This window comes from Pieris brassicae, chromosome 6, assembly GCF_905147105.1.
Source record: "Pieris brassicae chromosome 6, ilPieBrab1.1, whole genome shotgun sequence".
Taxonomy (NCBI): Eukaryota; Metazoa; Arthropoda; class Insecta; order Lepidoptera; family Pieridae; genus Pieris; species Pieris brassicae.
This window is the reverse complement of record NC_059670.1, coordinates 19,623,020-19,646,566: the sequence shown is the minus strand read 5'-3', so window position 1 is coordinate 19,646,566 and position 23,547 is coordinate 19,623,020. Positions and strand designations below refer to the sequence as shown.

At 33.3% G+C, this 23,547-nt stretch overlaps 1 protein-coding gene and 1 long non-coding RNA gene across 7 annotated transcripts in view; one reads left to right on the top strand and one right to left on the bottom strand.

The window, feature by feature from the left end:
* The window catches only part of LOC123710760 (transcription factor EB), a 101,563-nt gene extending 78,581 nt beyond the window's left edge, over positions 1–22,982 (top strand). For all 6 annotated transcript variants that reach the window (XM_045662921.1, XM_045662927.1, XM_045662926.1 and 3 more), the window contains 13 exons: positions 10,271–10,373; positions 11,014–11,124; positions 11,213–11,314; positions 11,622–11,753; positions 12,083–12,254; positions 13,170–13,411; positions 13,642–13,773; positions 14,110–14,223; positions 14,698–14,809; positions 16,217–16,341; positions 17,306–17,420; positions 18,871–18,981; positions 20,002–22,982. In XM_045662921.1, the coding sequence (XP_045518877.1) occupies positions 10,271–10,373; positions 11,014–11,124; positions 11,213–11,314; positions 11,622–11,753; positions 12,083–12,254; positions 13,170–13,411; positions 13,642–13,773; positions 14,110–14,223; positions 14,698–14,809; positions 16,217–16,341; positions 17,306–17,420; positions 18,871–18,981; positions 20,002–20,144 (1,714 nt within the window). In that variant the 3' untranslated portion in view covers positions 20,145–22,982. The remainder of the gene's footprint in view (positions 1–10,270; positions 10,374–11,013; positions 11,125–11,212; positions 11,315–11,621; positions 11,754–12,082; positions 12,255–13,169; positions 13,412–13,641; positions 13,774–14,109; positions 14,224–14,697; positions 14,810–16,216; positions 16,342–17,305; positions 17,421–18,870; positions 18,982–20,001) is intronic.
* LOC123710761 lies at positions 359–5,227 on the bottom strand. Its single transcript, XR_006753861.1, has 3 exons — positions 5,161–5,227; positions 1,126–1,263; positions 359–565 (listed from the first exon to the last, which is right to left on the bottom strand). It is a non-coding gene; the product is annotated as an uncharacterized LOC123710761 (long non-coding RNA).
* Positions 22,983–23,547: the final 565 nt, after the last annotated feature.

The window sequence follows — 23,547 nt, the reverse complement described above, 5'->3', positions numbered from 1 at the left end:
GCGATAAAACTCATCAGTTGAAGCAGAAATTTGTCTGTTGCTATCGTTACAGCAGATGTTAATAGAACCCCCAAAATCGCTGGTTCAGTTCCCAGAGTGAAGAGGTTAAAGCTGTTAACCCTCTAATTATTACAAACGAAAAGCGCCATGTGACTCATGGTTGAAGATTGTAGTCTCATTGACATGCATTAAAACAGTTTAAAGTAGTTGTTATGTGATATATTAGAGGGAAAAGACGGACTCAAAAAGCTAACGCAAGCTTTTCTGCTTGAGTTAAATATAGAAAAAATAGAAGCTTATGATAAAATAATCAGTAACTTAAAGTAAGACATACAAATGAAACAGTTTTGCAGCCTGACTTGCTGGTCCATCCCAGAAAATTACAGAAGTACAGTCATGTCTATAATAAAGGTATAATTTAAAAAAATACATAATGTCAAGTCAACAGCAAGCTTACCATAACTCTATAACTTTTTCAATTCTTAAAAGGTCGTCCACGCATTCTCGAGCCCTCTGAGAATATCCATGGGCGGTGGTATCACTTATCAACAGATGAGCCTCGTACCTGTTTTATAAAATCAAAGAAAAATTACGATGAATAATAACGGAAAACGCTGATGGTTTGAAACTTTTAGTTATGCAGTACAAGAATATTTAAATTAAAAGGTTGAAGAAAACTTGTCGTAACTAAATAAGCAATGAATGTGTTTGTTCCATGCGACCAAATACAATTCAAAAACGTAAAAATACTAAACAAATATCGGAATTTAAAAACAATTACGCGTAAGTTGTAAAAAAATCAAAATATTATAACCAATATGCGTAAGCGCAATTAATCTGGCCGATAATATAATCGCATTGGGCTGATTTGTAATATGAAGGAAAAGCACCAACATTACGTATCATGTTATAAAATCGTGTTTACCGATTATAGATAAGATTGGATAGGTCACTGCTGAACCAATTTTGATAAATTTTAATTATCGTTTGATTAGTCCAAAAGGTGAAATAGAACGCCATGTGCAGAGATATTTTGTATAAGCTGGAGAAAGCCTTTACCCGTGAAGGGGTTTCGATCAATGGAAGCTGGTTATGTTAAGTTTATTATTATTATTAGTCTCTTACCCATTGGTACATGGGCATTTGCCTGAAAGTACATTCATCATTTTAATTTTATCACATCAATTGTGGCTGCCATGCATTTCTATATACTTCTTCTATATTAATTTTTTGTCGTGACTTGGTCTTAGGTGTTCTACGCTTCTGTAAAAAAATATAAAAGCCTTTGTTCAATTCTTAAGTTCTTGACTTAAGATTTTCTATCTTCTTACTTTAGTGCCTCTCCATAACTGGAGGTTGGCCGTCAATCTTATTAAGCGTGTCCTGTCTACTCCCAAACGTTATGAAACCATGACTTTTTCCTTCTACTAACATGTTACCCATTACTTTATGGCTATGTTTCATTAAACATTAAAAATTGACCCATTAAACACCAATTTTACCAGTATACATATATTTTATGTATTAACATAAACTATATCTATGTTAATTCGTCAGTCACGAGAGATTGATGAGAACTATCAACACGGTAGAAGGCTCAACTTACGTAAGGATACATTTCGACACAGTTTTTTGGTTAACACCCGTTATTACCAGTTATTGGAGTGATTTTTGGAAGCACTGTGCAAGTAGATTAGCCTGAGGAGGAATTACTTTAACAAGGAAAACTGTGTATTTTCTACTTTAGCTTGTTCTTCTAAGACTAGTGTTTTCAGTATCTATAGTTTAAAGAAAACAATTTTTAACCGGATTGAAGCTATGTGTTATTATAAACTTATAATTATTTACATAATTTACATTCAATTTTTTCCGACGTTTCGCGTGCTTTACAGCGTGCGTGGTCACAGTGACTGAAGAGAAAAGGTGTTGAATGTCAAAAGTATCACAGCTGTAGAGAAAGTTGTATTATCTGTATTTATTTCCCCGGAGTTGATATCGACAAAAAGATGAAGAAGTCGGAAAAAAATGTTAAAATTATTACATAGCTTCAATCCTTTTAAAAAGTGTTTTCTTTGAATGTGTAAAAGCAATGTTAACAAAAGACAATACTATCTATAGTTTAAGTTCACGAGATGCCAAATGAGTGACATAAGCGCTGTTATTACATCGTAATTGGGTACAATAAGTCAACATTGTTGACGCGGGCTTCGTGCTTGTGGATTAACTAATCAAAAAGTTAAGTTGTCCGGCAACGCAATCGCGATCCCTCTGGCATTAGTGACTAAGATAACACTTAACGTCAGGTGAGCCTTCTGCCCGTTTTCCCACTGTACTGTAAAAACAAGGTGTGATACGAAAGCGCCCGTAGCTTGATTGTCGAGGTACAGCAGTCAAATGCCTGTCATCAATCTTCAGTAAGTTCGAGGGGCGCCAATGTTCTCGTCTGGAGAATGAAAACGTGAGGATACTGGTATACCTTAAACCCAAAAATAGGCTTACTATCAGGCATAGAAGGCTAATCTATGTCCATTAGAAAAACGAAAAGAAGAGAGGAGAGAAAAATCTGAAGCCCAGACCTAAACAGGTTGTAGCGCTATTGTTTTTTTTTTTATAATTAACTTGAAACGTCTTATAGTAAAACAAATGTGTTAAACGACACTAATAAAGTGACATTTCGATTACGAATTACTGCATTGACCCTTACGTTTCGTAAATAATATATATTTCGGGCACGTAGCATACGCTCGTGCAGAATCGCAATACACTTGCGAAAATTTTACTGTTGATCACAGAAAAGACGTTGGTATAAACAAAATTATTATTTTTTTAGTTTCATCATCAGACGTCAGAGGCAGACGAAATTCCATCCGTATCACAACCGCGCACCACCACCAACCACCAACTCCACAATTTCCAAACCAATTTGGCTTAGGGTCCTTCAAGAAAAGAGCGTACCAATTCTTCCTTCCTGAGTCCTCTAGTTTCAAGAGTGTCCATGGATATGACTTAATATCAGATGAGACTCCTGCCCGTTTGCCCCCTATTATATACAAAAGTAGAAGAGCTGGTACTCTTCCTGGCTGCTTGTATCGCGCAATTCTAGGGTCACGGCGCTACATTAAGAGGAAATCTAAGCTGCATACAGAAACGTATGAGTTGGAGTATCAATGGAGACTGAAAATAGGCTAAACTTAAATGATATCATCTATGGACAATGTTAGGTTTCACTGCGTTGGCCTTTGTAATTGATACGCTCTTGATTGAGTTGGTTTGGTAATACTATGAAGCTGGTTCCACATAGTGCACATGGTAAGTGCTTTTAAAGAACGCTCAATTATGGGATATTGAGGTGATACAGGTGGAATTTTGTTAGAAATTGTCCAATTAAACGATTATCATCTGGTGATCTACTTGACTTCTATTATGCATTTGAATCATATTTTTGTTGAACATGAAACTCCGAAATGTCTTCTGAACTGTGCAAACAGTAGAAGTCATCAATCATCGAACTGATGATAAACACTGATAAACCGCCCTAGATATTGTTTGTCTATAGATTATCTAATACAATCCGGCCTCAAAAAACTTAATGTTTTTTTAATACTACTGTTTTTATATTACATACGTATCTATGCGATAGTCGTGTAATTAATTAATTTATTATTATTTTTGTAATTAATTTAATTAGGAATATAAATTCCATAGATATATGGGTAAAATCAATCTGGTGCGCCTGCCAAGTCGAGCAAATCATGTTCGATATATAACTTCGTTGTGGATAAAATTAGAAGCCTTTTTTGTATTTACATATGAGACGTTGTTAGGTTACCTATTACGTGATAACTTAAGACAGAAGATCCCATAATTGGCGACTGAATAAATAGATCGACTTGGTATTATATGGATCTTACAAATTTTCACGCTAAAAGAACTGCGTTGCGAGGCTTGGTTATGTTTTAATGGCATTTATATTCTATTGTTTATGTGCGCCTTCAAAATCTTAAACCATACAGAATATTCTATGACGTTTCGACGCTGTATTGTTAATGTCTAATTGAATTAAATTTACCAAATTGGGAAGTCATAAAAACTTTAAACCTGCATGCAAACCTTGACCGCTGATTAGAATTTTATTGCGCTAAAATTTGCCAGACACAAAATAGTTTTGAGTTAATATTATTAAGCATACAAACTCTTTTTTAACGGGATTAAAATTTAATTTCCATTAGTATATGCTATTTAATCCCGAAATGTACATAGCCATATTCATATATCAAATTCCAAAATTCAGTAAAAAGATTTATTTATATTATATAAGATTATCTTAAATAGAAAAGAAGTTGGTGTGATGGAAACACAAACTGGACACAGTTTTCTGTCCACCAGAACGTCGAACATATAATAATTAAGTTATTTACTAAGGCCAGTGACATTTACACTATAACATTTTATCCATTAAACCATTAAAATTGAGCGTAAAACGTCATACACCAATTAAAACATTGACGCTCCCACAGATAGCCGATGCAAGATACATATGTTATTCATAAAAACTATTTTATATTATTTATATCATCATCATCATCATCGCCATAGCTTACTACAGTACTGTTCTCTCGTTTCATTCACTGTCATGCATGCTCCGGTACCTTTAACTTGCTCTTTCTCTAAGACCTCCTGGATTTGGTCCAACCATGTCAAGGACTATCCAACCCATCCCGACTTGACTTGTGAACTGCTTCTCAATCATACGTTCTACATGGCCAAACAACCGAAGCATTCCCTTTATTAACCTTGTCATTACGTCAACATAAAACTAGAATGTTCATCATCTCTTTCTGTCAAATTATGTCTACGGTGTGATGAGAATGAATGGTACTGTTAATACTGATGTTAGTATGAATATGGAGGAGGGACTGAAAAAAACTTATACGTAAAAAAAGGAACTCTGGTCCGTATAGTAGCGGAACGTGGATCTTAGACAATAATTATAAGCCTCAAAGGGTTTTTCAAATACACCAATAAAAATTAAAACATGCACCGATAAACCAGGATATAACGATTCGTTAAATTAACGAACGCCGAATCGTTTAAAACGAGCGTTGTACTAGTACAATACTGAAAGATGCGTATAGAATAAAAATAAGTAGTTTAACAAACCTTTAAAGTATCCGTGTATATCTGTGTAACACAACTGCAACAAGAACTAATATTAAATAACTTTAACATTATATGGCTGGAATTGAAACGAATCTGCGTTGGTCACGCACTCACGGCTAACCTTAATAAATATAAATCAACACGCATATTGACAAGAGGAACTTGATTGATTTGGCATACATTGTTCAAATTATTAGAGTATTACGTACGTTTCAAATTGTCATAGTAATTATGGTTGACACGAAATAATTGTACTGACGGTACAAACGTTTTATGATTTTTATTTAATGTGTAAGATTTAGGAAGACTTTTAAGTGAACAATACCTGTGTCCACAGCTCTTCAATAACCAACTTAACGTATTAAAGTAATAAAAGTATTTTTCATATATACTTATATAAGTTTTCTGTATAATAATCCAATGGCGCTTTGATCCCGTTAATATACAAGTAGGTGATCAGCATGGTTAGATGCGTCCATAGAATTTGTGCATAACCGAGGATAGAATCTACAACCTCAGAGATAAGTCACACGCTGAAGCTTCTTAGCCAACACTGCTAGTTTTCTGACATTGGGTCAAAAAAATGCATTTAAAGTTCTGAGCCTATGTCAATTTTTAGGAACCTTTCATTAGAACCTCTATTTGCGAATATAAGAGAACACTACTTATCCAGAGTTTGATATATTCGGTAATAGGCATACAATTTAAAAAAAATCATTGTTCAACAAAAAAAAATATTATGCTTCCATTTTTTGAGAAGTCAATAATCTCGTCTAATTCCATCTGTAATTTTTAATTTACGCAAAAAATTTACTACGTAAAGTGAATATTATTGCGGATGTATATAATTTACAAAACGAACTTTCAAGTGCTTCAGTAATCCTGTTTAGCTATAGATTATAAAGAGTTACGTGTTAATTTGCATTTCCGTTAAAACATGTTCAAATATTTAGTAGCCTAAAACAGTTTGTCAAGAGTCATAAAGTTAAAGTTGAATCATTTATTTCAATTAGGCAAATTTAATAGGCACTTTTAAAAGTCAGAATTACAAGTTAAACGTATTTATAAAAAATGACTAGTTGCCCCTTTTGAAATATTATTTTTTATGAATATTTATTTATTACATAAATACATACATTATCCTTACAGACTATGCCAATACGATAATGTCGAGAGAGAGAGAGCATTAAATAATTAAAAAAACGTATATAATATTAATCACATAATTTACACAATATCGCTACTGTGAATTCACTCTGCAAACATATAAATAATAAAATAAAAATATGTGTTTATTCATTTTAAGTACATATACATTAACAATGTGTAAGATTTGGGAAACCCTTTTAAGTAACAAATACCTGTGTTAGGGTTTCCAGCTCTTTCATAACAAACTTAATTATACATTCCTTAAAATATTAAATTTATGTATAATTTAGTTACATGTTTTTTTTTTGTTATCGATATTTAACTGTTATCAACACGCTTGAGTGCAAAAGTGAGTGTGTGAGTGAGTGAGTTAATCAGTGAGTGAATGAATAAAGTCTGTAACTACATACTAGGTCTCAGAAGAAGCTCTAACTCTGCGTAGGGTATGTTCATGAACCAGTCCTTTAGTCGTATTTTAAGATTGTAGACGGTGAGCGGGTAGATGTTTAGCAGCCTATTTAATTTATTATAGATATAGTCAGCTCGCATATTGTTATATATATATCGATAGTGTCGGAGCCAGCATTCAGTAGTCGCAACATCCTGGAAAACGGGGATCTGTGCAACAGACTGGTGTCGCAAATAACCTTTGCTTTCGCCGTCACACGTATCCCATAGGTACTAAGGAACCCAGTTCTTGCAGTACACTTTGCACACTACACCCCTCAAGACTTTCATATGGAGAATGGGCAAGAAACTCCATTCACACTCCTTTATTTTGTATACATGATGTTATAAAAACCAATGCAGCAGATAACTATATTATTATGTAGATACATATTCTGATTTCAACTCATTTTAGGATTCTCTGTGATTTAAAATATACAAATATATAAACGTAAATATTAGATTTAAAAAAAAACTTTCAAAAACTTTATATCAATTTATTATCCGTATTAACGAATAGATGCGCGTGCGGAGTATTGTCAAATTCGTTCAGCGACTTGAATATCAATGTGTTGGCATTGGTTTAAGGATGAAGAAAGTACCGAATTTATGCCGAATGCTCACAACATACCAATTATTTTAAAAACACGGCCTTCAAATTGGTATATACTGTTGTACAATAATAATAAAGTTTATTTGCCTCATCACAATATTGTATGTTACGGGTTTACATGCTGCACTCACCATTTGATATATGACTATAGAAGTCCTGTGGTCCTTCCATTGCGGACAGAAAATATGAATAGAGATATAAAATACATATATGACTAAACTTATTTAATAAATAAAATAAACTAAAGAATGTGTGATTGTAGGTGTGTGAAAGAATTTTATTTAACGTCTACTGTTAGCCGAGTGTCGACTGTAAGTTCGGATGAGCTTCAAAAACCGGACTTTAAGCTAAATCAAAATGTATCAGATTTTTATGAATGTGATCTTCGTTCGTTTTAGCGTGTTAACGCTGCTGAATATGGAACTCTTTCCTAAATTACCAGTACATTTTTTTTTAAAACGGAATCTCACTGTTGACTTTAATGGTCTTAACAGCTCAGCTCTGACTGTTTTGGCGAGCGTAGCTAGCGCAACTAGCGCAGGGCGTATCCTGCGCGACTCGAACCTCGGCTTGGGCCGTCTCGAGGTGGCCTATCCCCTGAAGGGTAGGATTTCCAGTACGGCTGGTCCCCAGCGCTTTGCATCCATCGCCTTCCCTCCACCCTTAACAGGTCCATCAAGTAGGAGGCCTATTCTGGAATGTCACCCCTAAATTTTATTCTTCTCCTAGGTGTCTTTAAAAAAAGTATTTCGTGGATATTGCGGACCCAGTTCCGAGTTGTTGACTTGGAGTGGGTTGAGTTTGACATTGTAGTGGAAGCGTGATAAATGTAATAGTAAGAGGAAACACAAGAAAAACAATTGTTGTTAATTACTGAGCTCTTTAAAGTAATATATTCAACTTATACCTACATACAGGAGATAAGTAACACGAGTTTATGTTATTAAAAAAAGATTAAAATTATCAAATATCATCAAATTATGCCACAAATCTTATGTAATCCATAAAGATTAGTTGTATAAATAAATTATATCTTAATGCGTAAAATTTAAAAAAAAACACAGATAGTATAATTGTATTTTAAGCCTCTGGAATTCCCTTCGTATCATTTAATATTATTTATTTACAATATAACACTGAAACTTTGTCATAATAACCAAAAATTAGAAGGTCTTTTCAATCCAAAACTATTTGTCACCATGCACTGTTCAATATTGAGTTTTATTACTACTACGGACCCAACAGACGTTTTCCTGTCGTAACTATGAATATGGATTATCAATATAATAACTCCGATCGAAGCATTTGTTTTAAGCGATATTAATTTTTCGCCATAAAGGTTACATCAAAAAAGTTTGAATAGTAAAAGTCAGGATTACTAAATATGGTGGTTAAGTATTCTTAAATTTTCTAATTTCCGCGCGAAATCGGTACAGCCGTTCACACATGAAAAAAATAAAAGAAAACCGAAATTTAAAATTAAATAAACGGCAGTTAAAACTTAATATTTTGTTACTGCTAAACAAAATTAAAATTTCCTCACATCCTCTTTGGTGAGGTGGAAATCTATTTAATATATCAACATCCTCATATTTAGTGTCATAGTTAAAACCCGAAACATTGACGAATTATGCAAATAATTCGTGTTCGTATGAGGCAAATGGAACTATTGTCTTGTCGCACACGGTGGAGGGATTCTTAGAGGATCTAAAGCCAGCAAATAGGGGCTAAATATCCGTCTATTAAGTTTTTGTACCCAATTTTGATAAATATCTTTAAATATTTGGAACGACGAACTATTTTGTATGAACAAAATCTACTCAAGGGTTACAGAGTACCAAGTCTGGTAGGTAAGCAAAATGTTTATGAGCGAAATTATTATCGATAGCTGGTATTTAGTATTTAATGCCTTTAACACAAACAATAGAATATTTAAAGTAATAAAATAGTAATAATACATGTATAACTCATTTATAATTGAGCCGGCCATCTACCGGGCCTATCAGGCTCCAATCTTTCTGCCTATTAATTTACAAAAAGTAAACTGAAAATATATATATTAGCATTATTATATATAAAAAAATCAGTGGCACTACAACCTATTTGGGGCCTCAGATTTCTGTATCTGTTTCATGACCATTTGTCAATCAAGACGAGTAGGTGATTGCCTCCTGTGACTGACACATGCTGCCGGTTCTAAGGCAAGCTTTGCGAAATTTTTTTTCACCGTTCGAGCGAGTGTTAAATGCACACATAGCAGAAAGTCCAGCAGTCTGTGCAAGTGTGCAGCCAGGGATCGATCCTACGACCTCAGCGATGAGAGTCGCATAGTGAAGCCCCAATTCATTATTATATATCAACAAATAATCTGTTTTAAAGGTTGAATAAAATCTGCACAGCGCACAGCCGGTGTATCGTTTGAGACCCTCAAGAAAATAGGCACTTTCGTTCCCATATGAATATAATTGTAGTTTATGTATTGATCGTGTACTGTGCAGTGGTTCGATGTAGGAATCTGAAGTTGTGCGGCAAAATACCTTCCGTTTGTATTTGATCCGGTAGTTATCGAGATTTTGTTTTTTGTAGCTCAACAAATAATATATATTATTACGGAAATCATTTAATCTTATATTATTTTAGTAAGGTTCATTGCTTCCATAGTACTGGGAGTTCTTAGGTTATGATTTGACATACCTACTGACATTTGCATGCCAATTTGACATAGGCAACTTTATATTTTGTGTATCACGGCAAATAAAGAATTTGTTATTTGTAAAGAAAACATTTTTGTTTCTTTAAGTTTTACCTTCGCCTTTGAGAAGCCTTCCACCAGGTGTTAATTACTTTCGTATTTTTCTATTAAGTAAATTTTGTTCTTTAACAAGGTATGTCTTATTTCAGCCCTCCTACATTCAAAACATTAACGCCGACATCGCGCACGCAGCTCAAGCAACAGTTGATGCGAGAGCATGCGCAGGAGCAACTACGTAGAGAATCATTACAGGTAATAACATATACAAACCTACATTAAATACACGCCTATAATTAATGTTACGATTATATAGTTTATATATCATAAACCTTGCATCGTGTTATACTAGTTTTCACGTATGTTATCAAAATAAGGAGACAAAACAGTCAATATCTATTTGACTCAATTTTTTAATACAAAAACACATTTTAATATCACGATCTACCCTAACTTAAGACTAAAAAGTAATTTAAAAATAATATTTTACATATGAAAGTGTCCAATAATCGAACAGTCTGTTATAGGGAAAAAAAACGTGTTACATCTCAAAAATATTAACGATTTTTTTATACTAGGTAAAGGTTATACGACCTTTTTAACAGATGGGAATATAAACTGGGCGAGAGTGTTATTACTATTAATACGTAAATTAGTTCAGTGTGATGTGCGATAAAAGTAGGATGCTTTTAATTGTCTACTTGACAGGAAATAATTATGTTGCCAGTAATTACTTCTTAGAAATTACTTATGCAATTCCTTTTTTTATGACGGATGTGGTGATGTGGTAGTTTTTTACTATCATTGTTATACCGTCTTTTATTTCAATGAAAGACAAAGCCAACAAAAATTCTACCATTAAAATTTGTTCATGAATAAATTTATTGAATTCCAGGCGCAGCAAGCAGGTCAATCAAAGGATGATGGAGAGGAGAAGAAGAAGTCAAGCCCAACGGAAGTGCCGAGGATCACGCCACACGTGGAATTGCCGCCACAGGTGTTGCAGGTACCAGGAATACATTAAAAATATTATTTTAAACTACAGCATACCTACTTAGAGGATAATTTGTAAAATTTATTACTTCATTTTTCAGGTGCGGACAGTTCTGGAGAACCCCACCAGGTATCACGTGATCCAGAAACAGAAGAGTCAGGTGCGACAATATCTCAGTGAATCGTTCACACCACAAGGACAGGTCAGTCAAATTGTATATAATTGAAATATATTATTATAAGATTGCTCTTACTAAATTTCCTACATTTACCTGTACCAATATAAATAAATAAATCAGTACCTACTGTTTTGACAATGTCTCCTCTTGGAAGAAAACAATAAAAATAAAACAAAAAATCTAAAGGTTGCGTACAACAGGCAGCTTTATCGCTCATAAGCGATCTCTTTCAGCCAAGACGAAAGAGCTTTATTCAAAAATTTCATTGCGACCAAATAGCTTTCTTGGGACATGTTTTAAAAGATTAACGTGAACGTTATGATTTTTTCAGGTATCTTCAAATGGTCGAAGTGCCCCCATCCAGTCCGCCCCAGAAATGGGTAGACGAGCGAACTCTCCAGACAGAGCCTCATCAAGTGGACTCATGAGCCCTGGGATGTGCTCTGGTGGTGGTAACTCTGAGGTAAAAATTTATTAGAAAATCAAAAGTGTCTATATACGAAGATTCAATTACATGATATAGGAGAGATTGCTGTTGCTAAATGTTTAAGTGTCTGTGAACTGGCTATACTGGCATCAAACAATAATGTAGTAAGCCTCTCTTACTACTTACTTCACCTATGGGTGACGATAAATATCAAAAGTACAGTAATAAATTAACATTTTCGATGACCAATCATACGACATTTTTGGTCCTTCGAGCCAGATTTGAACCAAAGCAGATCATATCAGCTTTTTGTATTTAATATAGTTTTCATTTGAAATAACAAACACCTAACATTACAATTTCAGGCAGACGAATTCCTAGAAGACATCTTATCGTTAGATGGCGGAGGTGGACCCCTCTCATCATCAGAGCCAGCCTCCACAGCCAGCTCTGTGGCTGGTGATTGTGGCTTACTTTCTGACGCAGACATGCACGCCTTGGCCAAGGATAGACAAAAGAAGGATAATCATAATATGAGTATGTCTAATTTTATAAAAATCGTACTGTAAAGTATTGAAAAAAAAAACACTGTAATTACTTTTTGCTAACTTGATTTGTGTTACGCAGTCTTAGAAATTTCAATGAATGTGAATAAGTGGACCATGAAACGTTTAATTGCAAAGAAAAATTAGTACATTCGGATTAATTAATGGTAATGTCGTGTTAATGATCATATTGTCATAATATAAAGAACGTTTAAATTATATTTATTGTTTAAACTTATAATCTTTGTATCTCACCACAATAAAGGCACTTTGCCATTTTAAATCTGTGGTCACAGATCAGACAATGGTAAGTAATTTCTTGCTCAGTATAACTTATTTATATGTCGAGTGTTTCATATTTTAATAGATTTCTCAATAATTTATTTGCTTGTCCTGTTAAGTAATGAAATTGCATTTATCATATTCTGACCTATCGCCACAAAAATTTAATCATCTTCCTAATGAAAGCATTACCCATAGACACGGCAGTTACCTATAACTTATCCATACCATATCAAACTATGATATGGATATCAAACTATATAATCTATACAGTGTACTTTAATATTAAGTGCTAAACAGTGAATGAAAAGAAAAATATACTGAACACAAGAACAGAGTGTATTCCCTTTAATAGAGACTATAAGTAGCGTTATTGGACACTTACTTATGATAACAATCCTTTTTAGTAAATTAGGTTAGACTTAAATTACTTATTAGTCTTAAGTTAGGCTAGATCGTAATGTTCCATGATGTCGTAGTAAAGACACATGTATATTTAAAAAAATATATCCATATAATTTTTTACGTCTTTAACTTGATGTAACTGGACCAGGTTTTGACCCCAGGGACAGTCCATGCCGGTATTTTCAGAGAAATGTATCTAAACTAAAAAATCATTTTACAGTCGAACGCCGCCGTCGATTCAACATCAACGACCGTATCAAAGAGTTAGGGACACTTCTACCCAAAAATAATGACCCATTCTACGAAGTGATCAGGGACGTGAGACCGAATAAGGGCACGATACTAAAGAGCAGTGTGGATTACATTAAATGCTTGCGGGATGAAGTGAATCGATTGAAACAGAGCGAGCAAAGGCGGAAACAAATTGAACTGCACAACCGGAAGTTAATGTTGAGAATACAGGTTAGTAATGTTGATTTACCTCAGATTTATCAACGCCCATGGGCCGTTTTTTATACATCCATCGATCCAGTAATCCATGATTAACCCACATAGCTAACCCGGTTAAAAATTATTCTTTCACTGAAGGCTAATCTTCTTTCTTTAAAGTACATTTGTGACCCATATCCTAAAGGGCTGTTAATTCACCACTTCTTGTCATACATAAACCGAATTTATAAAAATTATTACAGGAATTAGAGAGATTGGCGAAAATGCACGGTCTGCCCATCTCCAGCGAAGGCTGGTCGTCACCTCACGCTGAAGACTCTGGAGTCGATACAGCGCATTCGGAACCATTCGCATCACCTGCTAGAACACCTCTTGTGAGTAATTTATCTTATTAACAGAATAACGTTTCACTTGAGAGAAATTGTATATTTAAAATAATCTCTATGCTTGTCCACAAATGTCTAAAAGTATATTTTGATTTATTATGTCCAAAACACTTCAAGTCATTAATAATTGGTGGAGACATTTATGAGATATTGATAACATCTATTTATTTCTGAAGAGGTCATGTATTACAGATTCAATTTGTATATAAAATCAATATATTACGTATAAAAATAACTCGGTAGATCGTTTTGATAGAAATTGATAAAGTTTTTAGAAAATATCTATTCATTACGTCTTCAATCAAAGATTGATTTCTCTTCCAGCACAACATATCACAACAAAGCCTGATCAGCCAGGGCTGGTCGTCACCCCACTCCACTGACTCCGGGGTCAAATCGACCCCTGAACCTTATGCTTCCCCACAAAGGGTTCAAGCGGTAAGTAATTGACATGCCAATACTTTTTAAGTTCAACGAGGTAAAATTTTGAGTTTGACACCAGCATAGTTGAACCTTTCTTGTCAGATATGTTGACATTGACAGCTGACAGGTGACAGTATTTGCATTGCTATTAGTACTTTTTGTAATCTTACTAATAATTATTACAAAGTTTTATTATTAAAAGTGATGACGAAAGAAGAGAAAGAGTCTTTAAAGATATTCCTTTACTTAAATTTTCTCTGTTTACATAAGTATATGTCAAAGTGACAGATGACACATCATGTGCCTATTCGTATATAACAATTAAATTAAAAATCAATGATAATAAAAACTTTGTCCTCTCCAAGACAATTCATACATTTTTGTAGAAATAACCTCAATCATTTTAACTAATACTGGACGGTAACTCAATAATTTTTTTAAATATATTTTTGTCAGTATACATAGTAACTTAAACCATTTTTCTTTCAGGAGATAATGGTCCCTAAAACGGAGCCAGCACCCCTCATGGAGCTGAGCGAGCCCCCTCCAGACCTTTTACGGGACACGCCCGCCGAACCACTTTCCGCACTCGATGCTTTGGGTAAGATTTTTATTTATTTCTTGGTTTGTCAATTACATTAATATCAGTAGTTGCGACTACTGAATGCTGTCTCCGACACTATAGATATATTTATATGTTCGCAGAGTGATAATATTATATATGATTATGTTTTAATGTATCTCGACATTATCGTATGGGCAGTCTGTAAGGATAATGAAAAATTAATAAATAATATAAACATATAAGAAACTGGGCTGATATAAAATAAACAAACAATGTAATTATATAGATTTTTATTAATGATTAGGAAACTATCATTATTCACATATTATTATAAGTATTATAATTTCGTTTTATTGTATTTATTTAAAACTAGATATAACGATACTTTTCAAATTTCGCTTTAAATAAGTAATGTAAACGCGTATCTTGTTTAATCTAGTTCGTTCGGCACGGACTATCTATGCCCGGGGAATCCCCGCGCTTTAATCAGTTTGGTGTCTCTCTCACCCGCATACAGACTTACAAAAATCTTATCAATGTTAACTTTAATTATTGACTGTTATTTATTTGAATTTAATTATTACTCTTAATTTTAATAACTCGACCTTTAATCGTATTCAAATTTGTAACGGTTTATATTTTTAATAAAAATTTCTTTAACCAAACTTAATTTAATATTAATTCACTAAGCATTAGTATCGTTTCGACAAAAAGGCGTATCGATCCTTCCCTATTTAACACCTTTAAGGGCTAAAGGATTTTATTAACCAAAATTAGCTAAATAAAATTTCTGAAAATTAGACTAAATTAAATCCATTTAAAATGTCCATGAGAGTTGATCCCCGACTGTGTTGTGCTGATTTTCTATGTCCGCATTTAACACATTCAGCATTTCTCAGACCAAAGTCACCGCACAGAAGGATGGACCTGAGTATCAAGCATAAAAAAAATCGATACTAAAATCTGAGGCGTAGGCTTAAAAAGTTGTTGAGCCACTGTTTTTTTATCCATTCAATATTAAGGACGAATGGGCTGAAATAAATACCTATAGTCAAAGTCAAATTCAAAATAACTGTATTCATATAGGTAATATATAAGTAACGTCAGAAAAAAAGGTAAATTAATTGTAAATTTACTAACAGTTCGCAAGTCAAGAGCGTAGAGCGAGCAAGAAGAATTGGCAAGAAACTCTCCGCCACTCTTTTTAATCGCCAAGTTTTGAGTCATACAAATTGTTTGAACTGGAGCAAATCAATCCCAAGGATTAGGATCATTATAAATGACAAATTTATAAAAAGCTTTATTGATTAATACGTGTAACGAGGGCTTTGTATTATTTATTATTATTAGCGCCATCTATGAGCCAGTCTACGAACTTTTCACCCCATCCGTTATTAATATCCAATACCCATCGAATGGTACCAAATAAATATGCAATTACAGATGGTCTAAAGCTGGGCTCGTGCTCTCCACTAAGTCGATCTGACGGTCTGTCGTTAGACTGTCTGGAACCTGATCTATGCCTCGAACCAGTGACGGACCACCTCTTTAACCACAAGGATATTAAGGTATGTTCGCGATATTATATGAAATACACGATCTGATATATGGTGTACCCCCTTATAACACGGTAGTCCCTCGTATAACGCGGGGATTTCATACGTTATAATTATGTACTGTCCGCGCTCGCTTGCGAAGGCAATTGTCTAGATTATATCTAAACTCTTAGTAACTTATCGCGTGTATCGCGGTCTTCATTAAGCCGAGTAAACCACTGGCTGGCTGGTTACTAGGACAACCCATAAACATTTGTATTCGAGGACTCTCTCACAGCAGCGGGAAAAATCAAAATTAATTTATTCTACATATGCTAGATGTATTAAAATATTGTTTACATATGTTCTCAGGCGTGTGCCTGACGTATACACACACCCTTCTTACACTCACACACACACCCTTCTTACACTCACACACACACCCTTCTTACACTCACACACACACCCTTCTTACACTCACACACACGCGTACATACCCTCTCCCACTGTCACACCCACATACACACACCCATACAACTTTATTTCTACTAACTCCTAACTAATTGACTGCTTTGTTTTGTTTTACTTTCCTTATTTAAAACGTTATATTTGTTTGCCTACTCATATATGTATGTACCTTTTGGTACCACTCAATATGACTTTGCTGTGAATGGAAGCCTGGTCATCCATATCACAGGCTCTTACCTAGTTTGGAAACCAGTCTCCCAATACCTTCTCAACTGTAATCTTATTTACTGTTGGTAATTTTATATGGGAGAAAATAAACTATTTGTAAAATAAACAGGTACAGTTAGGAACGTCAATATTAAAGGGTTCCAAAATGTAAATAGAACAAGCAAGAAACTCCTCCACTCTTTTCAATCAAATTTTTGATACAAGGAAACTAAAGAAGAGTAAGAGAAGTGGAAACCGTTTACATACTTATAAAAATATAATGTGTAGATATTTTTTTTATATTTTAAAATATATATTATAGATGCGTCTATCACCGCCGCCGAGTTTGTTGAGCGGCGAAGAGAGCGAAGCTGTGTTGAATCTTGCGCAAATCGAAGATCTTATGGATGACGACTCACACAATCCAGTCACCACGGGTATGTAATTATTAATTTTAAACAATATTTCAACCCTTTTTTAGTAATTAATTTACAAAAATACAATAATATGCCAATACGATTATGTCAAACAAAATGGTTGTCTGTAAAGTCGGTTTACGCACTATAGTTTAACCGTCAACGTGACGTCACAAGTGATAAAACATTGATTAAATGATGGCATACATGCGTCTTCGAGTGTAAGAGAGACGTCAAAAATATAATATTAAATACATTATATACAATATAATCTGAAGTCACTTTGGGAACATATATGTGTCTGATTGATCCCGGCTTTAGGTATCGCAAATAACCCGATATAAACAATTGTGTTTTCTTAAATCTTACACGTTTCTTACAATTGTACTTAAAATGAATAAACACATATTTTATTTATTTATTTCTTGATTACTCTAAACGTTTTTGACGTGACAACGTCTTATAATTCGTTGGAGCAGGCACGAAAAAAACATGACGCATGCGGCGTTACCTCGCTCTGAGGCGTTCCATATAAGGCAATAGATATAATTGTATTTATGCGTACAAATAAATGTATATTGATCAATTCAATTGTGATTTCCATTTACCTCCTTCTCTATATCCATACAAAATATCTATTAAACAAATAAAATTAAAATTTTCTTTTGAAAAAGCTGGTTGCTTTTTCATCAGTATTTTCTCCTCAGTAAACCGACTTTACCCACAACCGTTTTTTTATAAAGCTATATCTTGGTGTTCGATAAGTAACATAAATTGAATGAAATCCAGAGTTTCCACAAGTCACCCATACTCTACGTCACAATTTTTTTTTAGTTTCGAAACGTGTGTAACACTGCCTGTACAGTGTTAACTCTATATAACGTCTCTCGATTCGATGAAGATCTCCCAAAAACGTCGAAAATAAATTGGATTTGGTTGGTTTAGCTTCACACTCTCAATAACGACAACAATTGAGTAATAAATTACTTTTTAAGTTGCATATAAGTAAAAACTGCGCAGCTGTGTACGTTCTTTTGTTGCTCGACTATCCAAGCCCGCAATAAACTCGACTGTCGGCATCATGCATGCGAACATTCTAAGAAATTCGTTCTTTTCTTTACAAATTGGGATTGTTGATGTCCATGACTAATAAGTAGGAGTCACGGATTATCTTCTCTCCATTAAATGACAACTCTAGAGAATTATAGATAACGCCATACAATGCACAGTTCCTTCAGTGTCGTTATATAGAGTTTATACTATACTTATGATTTGTGGGATTCTCCAAGAAGGCATTCAGCGTGTAAAACTGGCGTGATAGATCACGGGCAGCTCTTATGACTTCAGGTCATTCTAGGTTCTTTCGCCTCCACAATTTCATTGACAGGTCTGTTTTGGGATGCTACATTCCTTTTACGTGGCGCGTTCTATGTAACACGATTTCTAATTAAAATGTAATTATTTAATATAGGCGACCCCATGCTTTGTTCGTCTCCGACGTCTCAGCTTGGATTAAGTGCGGCCGTGGCTGACGCAGCAGACCGTGCTATGTTGCACATAGACCTCTCGCACCATCATAACGGTAAGTTCATTTAGAGCAGCTTCGACTTTGGATTGACTATTACTATTTCCTTTTAAGTCCTTTGGTTGGTACGTTTTATTTATAAAAACCTAATGACGTGATAATGATGGTTTTTATTGCCATATTGTGGTATATTTTACACGCAATATTGGATTGGAATAGTTCCTCCTTTTCATTGTAACCCGAGTATAATGTGTAAAATAATTATTTTGTTTGTACACTAAATATTTAATAATAATAATTTATAAAGTGGGTACAAATGAATAATGTATAAATGTTAATTTATATTATAAAAAATATATATTGATATATAAAAAATAAAATGATCTATATCTATACAATGTAGATATATATAAAAATTATAATATGTAAAAGCCATAAAATTTTGACGCACTAACCTTTTTAATTGAGTAAATATTATTAATATTAAAATCCTGTCAAATGGGTACAATTGATACGGAAAAATATACTAAAGTATTGTCTTTTGTTAACATAGCTTTTACACATTGAAAGAAAACACTATTTACCGAATTGAAGCTATGTATTTGATAGCTATGAAACGTATAATTATTTTACATAATTAAAATTAAATTATGTAAAACAATTATAATTAGTATTGTCTTTTGTTAACATAGGTTTTACACATTGAAAGAAAACACTTTTTTTACCGAATTGAAGCTATGTATTTGATAGCTATGAAACTTATAATTATTTTACATAATTAAAATTAAATTATGTAAAATAATTATAATTAGTATTGTCTTTTGTTAACATAGGTTTTACACATTGAAAGAAAACACTTTTTTACCGAATTGAAGCTATGTATTTGATAGCTATGAAACTTATAATTATTTTACATAATTAAAATTAAATTATGTAAAATAATTATAATTTTATAATAGTACATAGCTTCAATCCGGTAAAAAGTGTTTTCTTTCAATATACTAAAGTGTTCTTTTCTTTGCTTTCAAATATACAATGTATAGTCTTTATAACGTGTTGAACAATATTTTTGTACAGATTCTTCCCTCCTCGGCGAGTCTTCCCTGGTTGGGGTGGGATTAGGAGATAGCTCTCTCCCACTTCTTTTGGGGCATCACCACGCGCCACACCATTCTAACTCCCACGCCCATCACTGCTTTGACATGGATCTAAGTGCGTAAACTGTAAGCGTGCCTTAATGGCCTCAACGGATAACGGCCTTTTAAAGGCGACGAATGGCCTTTACTAAAACTTTTATGACTGTGTAACGGCCTTTTGAATGTGAATTTTTTCATAGAAATCTATTATATTTACGCTCATTGTGATTTTTGTGCCTTCATACGAAAGATTAAAAGTATTTTCAACATTCACAAATGTAATTTAAGACAATAAAGATTTATCTTACTTATAAAAACATTTAAACGTTGCTTATAAAGCACATTTAGTGAGTTCACTACAACTAACTCCTTATTCGTAAAAACTAAATCAGTTCCAACAATATTGATTTAATTATTAAAGCCATCTGTCTTTTTTTAACGCACTACCAATACTATGTGAGAGAAAGAGATGAATATATGTTGAACTGATTTAGCTTTCATAAGGGAAGTTTAGGTATTTTTATAAGAGATATTTTAAAATTTTGAAATTTTATCTCAGATTTGTTATTTTTGACAATTTACATATTAAACAAAATGTAGGGATCAAATCCCTTATAAAAACTATTGGGATAAAATTCCATTTATTGATAACAGGTGCAATATTGAACTATGTTTGGTCGTTATAAATAATGCGAATATTATTTTTGTATGGATATTATATATGTATATTTTTCTATACTTTATACAATTTGTACATAGTTTAATGTGCTCAACGTAAAGGTGCCTTGATCGAGGCGATGAACAAGCTCTGAAGTTATCACAAAGACGTTTTCTATACTTTACAACTGTAATGCCATTGAAGAGTTACCAGCGTTATTATAGTTAATTTTTAACTTGTTTGTACGGATATATTACCGAGGGTAGAAGAATTTTTTAATCAAAATAATTTTCGTCTACCCTCACTACTAATACACTTTGATGAATCAAATACGTAAAATCTCTTTCCATTTTACTGAAGCCCGTAGTAAATAACATGTCTCAAGTCGCAATCTAGTCCTGAGCACTGTCTAAACTGGTATTCAATACATAAGATTTGATCCAAGTTTCAGAATACCGAAAGATAATTCAAGGGCTTTTATATATACTCTAATTATCTGTCAATACACTAGATTTCGACAGGACTGTACCATCCGTCAAATTTCATAACGTTTCACAGATACAAGTGCTACTACATTTGCAGTTAATGTTGTCTCTGCGTAGAATATTAATTAGCAGATTTAAAAATTGAGAAAAAAACATTAATTGTATGAAAATATTTTCAAAGGGAAAAAAATTGTTGAAAATGAGAATTATTTCCCATAAACTTGTTTGAATATATTCTGTGCTTGGATAACTTTTAGTGTATATTTAAGTTATTTGTAGTCTTTCAGCGCTATTAGCGAAATTTTATATTTTGACCGGAAGAGACAAAAAGTACAAAATAAAGTTGATTTTGGGTTGATTTATATGTTGTAAGTACAGAATTGTAAAATTGATTAAAATAATTTTTCAATGATAAAGCCGTTTTGACGTGTTTGATATTTGTTAAGACCTAGCAAGAGTGCAAAGACAATTTTCAGTTAAAGACAGTTCTTATAACACCTTTAAAAATTATATATACTGTCTTCGCGATGATTAATCCCTTTATAAAAACTTTACCAGTCCTATTACACGTTTTTTAAGTATTCGTCCTATTAAATTCTGTTTACGCTGAGTTGGAAGGCTATCATGACAATAGTTAAAACAATAATCGTGATCACCTGTCTCTTTCGAACGCCGGTTTAACACAATTTGACAGAAAGAGACAGAGTACTTTAGAGTGCGATAAGAATTATTAGGATTTATGAATAATGTCGCGAAATAGCTTCAATTCCAAGTTACCAAAAGACCTTTGCGAGACACTCACTTAGAGCTTTGAGTCCTTAGACCCAGTTTAAATCGCCTATTTAAAGTCACCAATCCCCGAAGTATCACACTGACGCATTTCGCTAGCTTCGCAAAGCCAGACTTTACGACAGTCGTACTAAAGCTGTTCTAATTAGCACGTAACCTCGTTCAATTAGAACATTTATATCAGGTCACGCTTGGCCAAAAGCAATAATAGCTTAAAGAAAATATGGTGCTCTGTTGACGCATTTGTCTTATAAAAATATTGTTAGTAAATTGTGATACATATATTTCTAGATAAATATTTATCGTCGATCTTTTAGTTGATAACACTGCTACGTTGTTGTTAAGTATTAATTTATTTGTTGGAACACTAGTTAAGACCTACACGTTTGTTAAGTTTCTACGTTTTCGAAAAATTTATTAGTCAAGACGTCATACCACCGGGCTGTCAACTTCACTGTCACGTTTCAAAGTTTGACATTGACAGGTCTTGAAATGATTTAATGTATGAATTATGTGTCGCGTTTCACAGCTAGATAATGTAAATAGTATTATCGAACAAATAATAAAATTGTATTGTTAGTGGTTGCAATAATTTAATAGGAAATTGTTTATTGTTACGTCAAAGTGGAAAGAGTATGTCCAGTAGGTATTCCAATTAATTGGTTCCTGTTTAAATGTCATTACGACACCAAAAGCGCTTTTCTTTGTTTTATTGTAAAAATATACAATTATTATATCTATCCAAATACTTAGCAATGGTACCAACATTACGAGAGAACAATAACTGATTTTATATTTTCTTAACCGGAACTCTTTCCATTTCTAGTTATTTTATATGCCTTTATAGTATTATATAGTCTTCCAATAAAGTTTGGTAATTGTATGGATAAGTCGTTTAAAATATTTTTTTCGATGCGAAACGCACAAACTCAACGTATGAATGAAATGTGAGATTAAGTACAAAAAATAAATCAGGTTTTACCAATACAACACCCGTCTTTTATTTTACATAAACTGTATAATAATTATAATCGTATACAAAACACTTATCTGCATGTGTTAATACTTTTTCTTTGGTGGTCTGTGCCATCACTCGTATTATATCTTTGATAAAATCTTTTGTATCTTAGAGCCTGAATTAATATGAAGAGGTCGATAACATATACACTAAAGATAAACAATTGCTTTAAGGAGAGTTAAGAATAATTGTTTATTAAAAATTTAAAGTTAAAATATCTTACCGTGAAAACAAGCCGAGCAAGACATTTTATAGAACACACTTAAGCGCTTTGATCTAGTAGCTCTATTACCATTTAGGTCTGGACTGGAGATTTCATCATTTGTTTTGTGATCGTTTGTTTTTTCTAATAGTAGGTGATCAGACTGGTTTGACACACGCCGGTAATTGGGTTAAGGCAAGCCGGTTCCCTCACCATGTTTTGCGTCACCGGACGAGCATGTTAGCGAAAATGTAACACTTATAAATGAAAATGAATCCCAAGAAATGTTGCTAAACGGCTGGTCTAATTCGTGTAATTTATTTTTATTCTTGAAC